The following is an 11,152-nucleotide window of genomic DNA, read 5'->3' as shown; positions in this document are numbered from 1 at the left end:
ACTGACGTGCGAGCTGACGCGGGTGACAAACACACGCTCGGCGCAAGATTGTTCCCATGTTTATTTAAAAGCCTCAAACATTTGCCATCTAAATGTGCACAAGGCAAAGAAAGCTAAATTCCACTGAAAGCAAAATCACATAAAAGGGAGGAGAGCAAGCTGGCATTCTTCAAACGATCTGCTGCCAGGAAGTGACGTCGATCAGCAGATCGCCATCTTTTCGCATCCCATCAACCAATGTGGAAACCATTCCATGATGGCTCAGTTATTTCAAAACACATGGAATGAATCAAATAGCATCTTTTCTATTCTCTTCATGTGTGCCGCAGGAAAAAATGACAGGCCTTTTGCATGTCATTAATTTTGTCTGACATTCCATGTGTAAAAAAAAAAAAAAAAATCTACCAGTTTTGCTCTATTTTAAGGAAGCTGATATGGACAAAGTAAAAAAAAAAAAAAAAAAAAAACGGCGCGGGCATTGTGACTTGTTCCCATTTTCCTTCCCATTAACGTAACAGACATCCTCATTCCTTACTTTGTCAAAGAGTTGATTAGCCACCAAGTTGACTCCGCCTACTGAACTACGCACCACTAAACTGCAGGCAACACTACAAGACAAGCCGCTCAATCTCCGGCCTCAGACTAACGAGCGCCGATGACTGCCAGGAGGTCTTTGTCCCACAAGGCAGGGTCCCAGGCCTGGAACCACCCAGTGAAGGAGGGCAGCTCCTCACCCTGTTTGATGGTGGTGACAGGAGTCCCGTGGCGGCCGGATGGGTCCGACTTCAAATACTCCTCGGCTGAAAGGTCCGCAAAAAAGGTTGGCGGGCGCCGTGTTGTCATTCTGCATCACAAACAGTCCTGTTGGGCTTACCGATACGCACCGCTCCCTTTTTCTCTGTCTCGTTGGCGTCTTTCCCGATCCAGATAAAGAGCTGGACCAGTCAAAAGAGAAAAAAGTAACAAGTCAGATGCTTGTTTGTCGACAACAATATTTAGAAAAAGAAAGTTGAGACGATGTACCTGGAGGCAAGTGTCCAGAATCATGACGTCGTCAGTCTCCAGGTCCAACTGGTCCAATTCTCCGGGGACCTCCTCCACCTGCGCAAAGACACCCGCTTCAATGTGACAAATGCACGCCAGCAAAGCGCAACGTCAAGAAGAGGAGAGGCAGGCTTTCCCTTGGGTGGGATGGTCTTTACAGAAAAGAAAAGATAAACGGACAGCAGCTACGTATGTAGCCCTTTACGATCACCCCACACACCCCTTTACAATGACGCGCGCACATACGCACACGTGGGAGCAAATCAGGTCCACTGGGAGCAAATCAGGGTTGGTGTCTTGCTCATGTACACTTTGACATGAGCGCCGGGGTTGAGGATCAAAGCCACGAGCACTCCACCACCGAACCAACCAGAAATAAAAGACGAGGAGATTTGTCCTCACGTTGATTCGTCCGCTGGCGTTGGAGCATCCGAAGAGTCTGGGTTGCCATACTTTGGTGTTCTGCAGGACCAGCGAGGTTTGGTAGTCCTTGCGCCCCCCCAGCGCCTTCCAGAAGTTATCTGGTGGTGCCCACGCAGCAGCAACAACAGGCATCAATGCACACGCACACAGCTGAAACGCCTATTTCAGTCGAGTGTATGAGAGGTCATCCTGAATTGATGCTATGACAAAGTGTCACTATGTCAATTTTCCTTTGAGAGCGTGTTTGCGAACAAGGCCTCACACAAGGCTTGTTTGTGTTTTGCTGACCGGGCTCCTTGGTCTCGGCCACCTCGGTGGGGGTGCCACCGCCCAGAATGCTCAACACGTGTTTGCCGGCCACCATCTCCTCCGGCGTGGCTCCGCGACCCTTCCACACAAAGATCCCATGGGGCCACTTGAGCACAAAGACATCGTTGGAGTTGAGAGAAGCCGCGTCCGCTGCCACCTGAGACCACAGACAGGGAGAGCGATGGGGCTCAAGGCAAACAGAAGGCTCAACGACCCAGAAGGAGTCGGTGACACTCAATGGCGCCACCTCGAGATGAGTCCAAATTACAGCCCCACCCACCTCGACAGCGCGGGTGGCCCCGGTGGAGCTCTGGCGGATATGGAAGAGGCGGGTGGCGCTTGGCTCGCTGTGGCCATCCTTGCGGGACGTGCCGCCAAGGTATACGACCAGGGGCTTGCCCCCGAACAGGCTCAGCAGGTGTGGAGGTTCTTGGCCCTGAGTTACGCGCACCTGGACACCGACAACAACACAACGGCTATGCATGCGGCTTGCTTAGCGTAGCGCCTCTCTTGCTAGCCCACCTCAACAATGTTGCTTATTAGCCTAGATGTGATTGAAGACTCTATTTGAAAGTGCATTTGCTACATCAACACAATAAAGGCCTTACTTGTGTAGCCACGCCTCCCATGGAGTCGTCCAGGGCGACGGCCAAGAAGGCAGAGGCTCCCAACTCGTCTCTGGAGCACTTGTTTCCTTGCCTGAAGGGGGAAAATTCCCCGAAGTTCAAAGTCTACCCCAAAATGCTAAAGTACTAACAGACCATATGTAGATGATGTGCTTGTTTGTGCCGCCGCTGTTATAAGTATACTGCAGCAAGTAGCAGTCGCCACCGAAGAACTGGCCGTGGGAGGACGCGTCCACAGGAACACGGCCGCCGCCCTCCACGCGCCACACCTGAACAACAGGAAGTAAGCGGCATTAACGAGCAGGAGGAAGCGTCAAGGGACAGGAAGTACCTGCACTTTGCCCGATCCGTCATCCACCATTCCGTGCTGCGCAGCCATGAGGTTGTTGCCATGGAGACTGGAGGCGTCAAAGGGGATCTGCTTAACGACGGCGATCCTTCCCACCGTGTACGCCTGACACGGACCCGTGGTCTCATCCTTGTCTAGCCAGTTCTCAAAGAATTCCTTGAACAGGGTGCTCTCAGCCCCTTGCGGCAGGATCTGGACCTGCACGTTAGGCGTCACGGGAATGAGATGAGCTTGTGACCAAACGCTGTGCAAGTGACTCATTACCTGACACTTGTCTGAGTACTTCTTGTCCGTGATGAACTTATTGGCAACGGTAAGCGCGGCTTTACGCTCTTCCTTGTTAGAGTCCCGACCTGCGCGAAAAACGCTAACATGGGTTACTGTGCTAAGTCAGGTATTAAAACCCAGCCACGTGCTCCAAAATAGTCAAGACTGACTAAACTAATGAAGTCACTTTCTAAAAAAAAAATTAAAAAAAAAAGTCAGTCAATTATCAACTAATTTCTCTGCAAACTAGCACATTTGCCACCCCACTAACTACAAAACCAACCGAGAACCTAACACACAAACTAGAAAACTCATTGACTACTATCGTCAACCCTTTGCTGGAAACTTAGCTAGCTACCTTTCCAGAAGAAGATCTTGTTGTCTTGGCCATTATCTAGGATGTAGCACTCTTTGCTGGAGAGAATGTCCTGCTTGAAGGGGTTCCTCTGAGCCACCTCCTTCAGTGACATCTTGCCTGAAGCATCTGACACCTGCACGGGAAACGGTTATAGACAGCAGACTCCTCTGCATGTTAGCAACGAGCTGTTGCACATCTTTCAGCACGTTTGCCGTGTCGTGCAACATTGTGCTCTTACCATGTAGAGAGATGCCGAGCCTCTTCTCTTTTGCGTGGTAGACAAGTCTGAACTTCCTGGAGGCAGATCGGGCTTTGGTCCCAGAACCTGGGAGGAGGAAAAAAAAAAAAAAAAAGAGACAGTCGAATTCAACAAGCCAGAACAGAATAGGCTGGAAAAGAGTGGCATAGACATATGACAGAAAATAGAATAGAGTCATGCAAAATCCCATAGAACAGGTCAGGACAGATTAAAAGACAACAGAGCCAAACAGAGCACGTTGGGGTAGCATAGGAAAGCGTTGACTATGACACCGTTGAAAGGCATATTGTAGACCACACTAAAAAGACCGTTTGAATTCTTTGGAGTGAAATAGAAGAAAATAGAGCAAAGTCGAATAAATCAGCATATATTTCAAGAAGAGGACAACGTGGAACAGAGTAGCATAGAATAAAATCGAGTAGCACAAGACAATAGCTTGAAATCTATACAAGGGATTGGAATAATAAAAAGCAGACTCGAGAAGAAAAGGCCAAATAGGGAAGGACAGGACAGGCTACAATAAACAAAAAAAAGAGCGAAGTCTGCCGCTCTTTTGGGTATGTCCAGATACTTGAGTAGAAGAACTCTTGCCAAGGAAGGGATCTATGACTTAAGCAAACGGAGCGTCACCTTGATGACCTCCTCGGGCTCATCTCCCTCGTCGATGATGTGCAGCTCCGCGCGTCCTCGCCGCTCGTTGTCACGGATGTCCACGGCCAGCTGCATGGCCTTCAGCCGCTCGTACCGGTTGCTGTCGCTGCCCGCCCAGGAGAAGATGTCCTGTCAATCAAACGCGGGCCACCTGGCCATAAGCAGCGGGAAAGCAGACCAAAAAGGCTGCGGAGGCCGGCGGAGTTTCCGTACGTTGCCAAAGTCAATGATGAAGCAGTCCCCCTTGTTGAAGCTGGCCCAGGTCAAGTCCACCTCGGTGGCGCGTACCTGTCGGTGACCTTTCACGTGCAGCAGACGCTTGATATTTGCTTCGTTGGTTACCACGTTACGGAAGCCTGAAGCCACGCCCCCTTTCTGAAAGGCAACAACGCAGCATTGCGTGAGCCCACGTGACAAGTCACGTCTGGCGTCGGCACGCGCCAGCGATTGAGCGAGCGAACCACCTGGTACTTGAGTCCGTGTTTGAAATACTGGAGGAAAGACACCGACTCTTCACCCTGGTGCTCGGTGAACTGTACGGCGGCGCCGCCCAGGGAGCCGTCCAGCTGTGTCATCAAAATAGTCGCCGCTATTTTCTCATCCTGGGACGTCTGCGAGCCTGTGGCGGCCGACAGGGGCGCAAACAGAGAAGTGGCACTTTACTCAACATTTCCTCCAAAACATGTGCTTGCTTGGGGCTGCAGTAGCCATTCCCACTCATTACCCATCCAGGTGTGCACGTTGTAAGACAGCACGGAGTTGGTGTGGAGGACGATGTAGGAGTCTCCCATGTAGAAGCTTCCGTGCAGTTCTTTGGGCACCTCCCCCAAGTCCAGCTTCTCCACACGCCAAATCTGAAGACCGGGATGCTTCCCCGCTGACTGGAATGCTTTGTGAGTCGGCATCCTCACCTGAACAAAGTTGTAAAAACAGGTTGCTGGCCAGTCGCACGCATCTATTCTATAGCTATTGTCACACGGGCAACCGCGACGATGTCGGCAGCATGAATAAATCAACACTCTTGTGAGCAGAGAGCAGGTTTCTGATAATGGCTCATATGACACAACAGGGCGTAGCTACTGCCTGCCAAACTCGTTGCGACTATGTCAGCTGGCACCGGGCGGCAGCATGACGAAATCAACACTCTTGTGAGCGGAGAGCAGCTTCAGAATCAGAATCAGCTTTACTGGCCAGGTTTTTGCATGCCAAACAAGGAATTTCACTCTGGTTGATCTCAGCCTCTGTACAACATTTAAGTGACTAACAACATTCAGGTGACTAACAACATTTAAGCGGAAAGAGCAAGATATTATTGCCCAGTGATGGTTGCTGATAATTGCTCATATGACGCAACAGGGCGTAGCTGCTGCCCGCCAAACTCGTTGCTCAGGAATTGGTATTTAAGTTGCTCATCGTTTCTTATTCATGTGATCCCCATTTCCTTACATTTGCTTCTCTTTTTGTTCTCTTTTTGTTCACACTGTTTTGACACAAACATTAAAAAACTCAATCGGAAGAGATACAGGAATGATAATTATAACGATCCTGCGAGCAGAGGCGTAGCCAGGAATTTTTCCAGTAGGGGCGCACGCCCACAGGAAAAAGAATCGAACATCACCCACGCCGTTCGCTGATCACTAAAACAACATCCGGGTCCGGGAGGCAAACGGTGAATGGATAACATCGCGCACATAGAATAGCGCAAGCACATTCGCGCAAGACCGAAAGAAAAAAACGGCATGAAAATGAAGAATCGAAAAAGCTCGATCTTTTTCAACCGGGGCGCAGGGAGTCCTAACCGGGGCGCCGCCCCGGCTCGCCCCGGCTTGGCTACGCCTCTGCCTGCGAGTGTGTCCGCGTGCAGACTTTACCTTTTGCTGATGCTGATGCTGATGCTGATGATGTTGATGTTGATGTTGATGTTGATGTTGATGTTGATGTTGATGTTGATGTTCTTTCTTGCTGTTGGCTTCTTCGCGTCCGCCTGACTACCTTGATAGAGCGGCATTTTTATACGCCGCTTCGGGGGCGGAGGACGACAAGGGCGTCAGGGTGGGCGTGGCCTCTGCCCAGCCCTTGGCACGGTCGCTGAGCCAAGGTGGAGGACAAAAAAAAACCAAAAAAAAACAAGGAGACCAAAACAAAAGCATAGGAAAGCAAGTCTCGCCGACCCATTGGCTGTCTCCACTGTCTCGCCCTCAGGAAAATATAAATAAATAAACGACGCGGGCGGGGGCCAGGAAAGCAAACACCCAACATCGGCACCGGCGCCTCCTCCCCTTCACGACAAGCTCCACCTGCTTGCGCCCTCTTCTATAAGATCGTGGCATAAAACCATTAGCCTCGTCAATTTTAGCCCAGTATAGTCGAACCACTCGACACTGAAAAAAGGTTTTTGTTGAATCTACTCAATTTTATCCCGTTGAGTGGCAGCGCAAAATACGTCAAAGTATCTGGTTCCAGAACATTTAACAAGTAGTAGACGATACATCTACGTAAAAATATATATATATTTGGATGAATTAATTTTGTGCTGCCACTTGAGGAAGTTAAATTGAGTAAATTCAACAACAGTGCTTTGAGGAAAACAACAGAAACATGGCATTAATTAAAAAGAACAGAATCGCACATTTTACCTTTCAATCATTTAAATATTTCATTTAGTACAACCTGCAAATTTTAACTTTATGTAAACGCGTTTCCTGGTGAAGGGGAAGCAACTCGATTTTTTTAATGGCAATTATTGATACGCGTCAATTATGTGCACATTTTCCTTATTTGCAGCCGATCTTGATCCACAGCAAACACCACTGTAAAGTCCATTGCCGTTTTGTCGAAACTAGCCAAGCCTAACCACTTGCATCGCCTCAAACAAAATGTATTGTCGTCTTGTGAAGTCTAAATTAGTCTGGCAGAGTCTCTTCTTTTCCATTCATCCAGCCATTATCTGAACAGTTTATCCTCACGAGGGTTCATTTGAATCAAATCAAGGTTACAAGTAACAAGTAAAAAGTCAAGTAAAAAGTCACACACAAATAGATCCGCACACCCTGTGAAGTTGTTTTGCTGGTTATACAACTGTGTGTGTGTGTGTGTGTGTGTGTGTGTGTGTGTGTGTGTGTGTGTGTCTGTGTGTGTGTGTGTGTGTGTGTGTGTGTGTGTGTGTGTGTGTGTGTGTGTGTGTGTGCGTGTGTGTGTGTGTGTGTGTGTGTGTTTGTGTGTGCGTGTGTGTGTTTGTGTGTGTTGCTCAGAAGAAGAATGCAGAGTCGTGTCGCTTCATGTTAGCGTTACAAGCGCTGAGTCAGCACATTTTGCCTGATTGTCAAGTGTGAACACAACGCACATAATCCCTCCGATCTACACGCACAGACACTCAAAGAATGGCACACACGAGTGAACACAAAGTCTTTTCCTAACTTGAGTTTGGACCAGATCAAACCTGCTCGCGTGAAGGGTGCGCCACCCCGGCTCATTCTGAGGAGCCTTTGAGCTTCGCTGGATCTGAGCCAATCAAACCAATGGAAAGGAAACAAAGATGGAGGACTCCAAGCTAATCTGCGCGAACCGAGCTCATTCAGACGTTAGCCAAACTATGATGATGCTCAACTTGCATTTCATCAGTGCACCTCCGTGGAAATGAGTTTTCATAACGGGCAAATGATTTGATTGGGTTTCATTTGTGCCGTCTCGTTGCATTTCACTCTCAGGCTGTTGCTAGGAGTCAAATGCACGTGTTATGTCACTGAATTCAGGAAAGAGAACTGAAAGCATCTTGCCGATGTTACGAGCTGCTTTGTGTCGTGTACCACAAGCCGCTTTCAGAGAGTTTAACCCGTTTTGACCAAAGGTCACGCTGACTGTCTTGTGCAGGAGGTTCTGCCGAGCCACCAAACAGTAACCGGGCAGGGTGGCGGGATATGAATGCGACAAGTTGGCTCAAGTCAGGACGGAAAGAACTGTGCTCAGAAACGTGGTGCAACACATACACATGGGTCACGGCGAGGCCCCGAAGAAACGCCGCTTATATACAGAGAATGAAATGACAAAGGTGAAAATCTTCGGGCAAAGCAGCAGGAACACAGTGTTGCTGTAGCCTGAGCCAGCAATCATGTGACTTTTGTGAAATGATCTGCATTGAAGAGGCTTCTGTGTTTTCCGCTTTCTGCTTTCCCTCTGGCTGCTCAGACTCAAATAGATTATTAGAAATAGCGCATGAAAGCATTCCACCCAAACAGAACATGCAGATGACTGACCACAACCTCAAGACGCTTAGAACACGCTCCCAGCACACACGCTAACAAGAATCAAACACGAGAAAAAGTCAAAGGCACAAAATAGCAGCAACAGGTTAGCAACCAGAGAATGGTCGCAGCCAAACTAGCGAACCTGCTCGAAAATACACAAGCTAATGGTCAGTTTATGACAACATTAGGAATTGTGCTCAAAAAAGGTTAATAGAAGTGCAGTGCATTGCAAAAGTTTGGTTATTTTGATACACTACAATCGCTAATTTAGCTAATACTTTAATTTCAAAGATTGTAATGTAACAAAATGGGGATGAGCACTTTTACAAGGCACTACAAATGCACTGAAGAATTTGAACGTGTACGAGCATGTTTTAGCCACATGATAATGAACAATCACGCTAACAGAGTGTACAACACAGCAATCTTTTTTTTTGATGAGGCTAAGCCAATGATATAGCCAAAGCAGCTAACAGGCTAACAACTGAGCAGCAATAGCAAACTGGTTGATAAACATCAACAATGTCAACAAAAACAACATGGAGAAAGGCAAAAAATGTTTTCATTTTTATTTCAATGAAATTGTGCGGGGATAATAGTAGTCATTTAGTTAAATGTATCATCTAGTTTTATCTTGTCTAGTTGAGTCAAATATCATCTACTCTAATCCAGTCTAGTACAGTCGACTATTCTCGTACATACAATGTAGGCCTAGATTATAGTCTACAATAATCTAGTCTGGTCTAGTCTATCTCAGAGTAGGCGAATCTAGTTTTTCCAAGTAGAATCTTGTCAAGTCTGGTCGAGTTTACGTAGTTTAAGCAGACTAATGGAAGGTGGTTTCACTATTCACTTGCAATTTCTTTCAGTCTACATCATCTTAATGTAGTTTACACTAGCATAGTTGAGCGCAACGTAGTCTACTCTTGCCAAGCAGAGACAAATCCAGTCTCGTAGAGCTCATTTACTAGCATGTCGCACAGTCTGGACCAGTAAAATGTAGAAGGAGGAGGAGGAGGAGAAGAAGAAGGGGCTCGTGATCATGCTTTCAGTCTGGGCCTGGCTGGGGTTGTGCTCTGTGGTCCTGGTGCCCGGGCGTTCACCTGAGTCCAGCTGCCAGCTTCTCCATGGCGGCCTTGCGCTCCTCAGCTTTCTGCTGCGAGCGACGCAGGACGTTGCGCAGTTCCTGGAGGTGGTCCAAAGTTCCCTCCAGCTCGCCCTTCACCGTCTTCATTTGACTTTCCAGCATCTGAGTGTGGTGCAGAGAGTTCCGCCGGTGGCGCCGACTTGAGCGCACCTTCTCCTCCAGGTCCTCCACTGCGTAAACACACATCAGCCCTCACAACCAAACTCTGCCAAGGAAAACGTTTGTCATTTGCAAAGAAACACTGTGTGATATTTATCCATCACCTCCACCGGGGAATCATGCTTGCTTGCTTTGTTTGTTTGCTTTGGCCACCAACCCTACAATCTGCCTTCCCCGCAGCAGGAAACAAAGCGTTTCTTTGACACAATAAAGCTGACAACATGCATGCGCTTGTTTTTTGAAGCAGCAACAGCGTCAACACGGCGTTTTGTTACTTTACACAGCGACACTGCTTCGGATTCACCTCCACCAAGAATGAACACTCTTCATTTGTTTACGTGACATCAAGCAACAACTAACAAGGCTACTTTGGTGTGCTACCCTCACCAAGGAAATGCCCACTGCATTTCGCCGCCACACCTTCCGACGTTACCGCCACCAAGTAACAACTACTTGTTATTCGCTTGCTCCATTTTGCAAATTCGGATGCCTCGCCGGAGGTCTAAAGAGAAAGGGGACGCACCCATGTTTTCCTGGACCTTGTCCGGCTCACTGCGCTTGTCCATCAAGTCTTTGGTCTGCTGCATGAGCTTCTCCATCTTGAGCAGCTGCGTGGCCTTGCTGTCGCTGTCCCGCCGGATCTTCAGCAGTTCTCGTTCTCTTGGGCTCAGTTCATCCATCGCCGCTGACCGGGTCTCCGCCGAGGCCGCTCACACACGTGCATGCATGTTCTTTCGCACTTTACCCTTTTATAAGCGTGGCTCCACCCCCTCACATGTCCCCTCGTCCCCGGGGCCGAGAAGACAGGCGGTGCTCAGTTCTACTCTATCACGAGATAAGCGCCTTCTTCCTCGCAAAAACCGACCGGAACAAGAATGGCCCAATGACACGTCGTAGTTTTTCAAGGCTCCTGAATGTCCCTTCACGTTGCATCAATATTCCCGAGTTCATGAGGGTTCTTGTATATTGGAGATAATTCCTGAAGGTCTTCCAAAGTTCCCAAATTTCACCAACTGTCCTGAAAGGGTTCCTGAACATTCCCAATTTTTTCTGAATGATCCAAGTGGTGCCTCGAGGTTCTCAATGTTTTCCAACCGTTCCGGAATGTTTTTGACGGTTCCTGAATTTTCTTGGCTAGTTCTGAAATTTGTGAAGAAAACAGGGGACACTTTTGTCATTGACTGAAATGTATCGAATGCAACAGCAGTCAACAACACGCACACACCCGGACTGTTGATAGTCGTGGAGGTTTGTCTGACTTCAGGGTCAAACTAAGTAAACAGTAGATGGATTTCACACCTGCAAGACTTTAAAGA

General features: G+C 48.3%; 2 protein-coding genes across 2 annotated transcripts; both read right to left on the bottom strand.

The window, feature by feature from the left end:
• Positions 1 to 48: 48 nt before the first annotated feature.
• On the bottom strand, positions 49 to 6,199 carry scinla (scinderin like a). The gene is made up of 17 exons (XM_037249352.1): positions 6,158 to 6,199; positions 5,011 to 5,197; positions 4,751 to 4,905; positions 4,500 to 4,661; positions 4,266 to 4,415; positions 3,615 to 3,701; positions 3,377 to 3,509; positions 3,016 to 3,104; positions 2,734 to 2,949; positions 2,538 to 2,671; positions 2,385 to 2,475; positions 2,057 to 2,227; positions 1,756 to 1,933; positions 1,447 to 1,565; positions 1,024 to 1,101; positions 875 to 935; positions 49 to 800 (listed from the first exon to the last, which is right to left on the bottom strand). Exons 2-17 carry the CDS (start codon positions 5,189 to 5,191, stop codon positions 643 to 645), a joined length of 2,163 nt encoding a protein of 720 aa, XP_037105247.1. The 5' UTR covers positions 5,192 to 5,197; positions 6,158 to 6,199; the 3' UTR covers positions 49 to 642.
• Positions 6,200 to 9,082: 2,883 nt separating this feature from the next.
• On the bottom strand, positions 9,083 to 11,000 carry si:ch73-389b16.1. Its single transcript, XM_037249601.1, has 2 exons — positions 10,360 to 11,000; positions 9,083 to 9,847 (listed from the first exon to the last, which is right to left on the bottom strand). The coding sequence occupies exons 1-2, from the start codon at positions 10,514 to 10,516 to the stop codon at positions 9,630 to 9,632; spliced, it is 375 nt and encodes a 124-aa protein (XP_037105496.1). The 5' UTR covers positions 10,517 to 11,000; the 3' UTR covers positions 9,083 to 9,629.
• Between the last annotated feature and the right edge of the window lie 152 nt (positions 11,001 to 11,152).

The sequence above is a fragment of the Syngnathus acus genome, chromosome 4, assembly GCF_901709675.1.
Source record: "Syngnathus acus chromosome 4, fSynAcu1.2, whole genome shotgun sequence".
NCBI lineage: Eukaryota > Metazoa > Chordata > Actinopteri > Syngnathiformes > Syngnathidae > Syngnathus > Syngnathus acus.
Note: the sequence above shows the minus strand (reverse complement) of the source record. Positions and strands in the feature narration are given on the sequence as shown.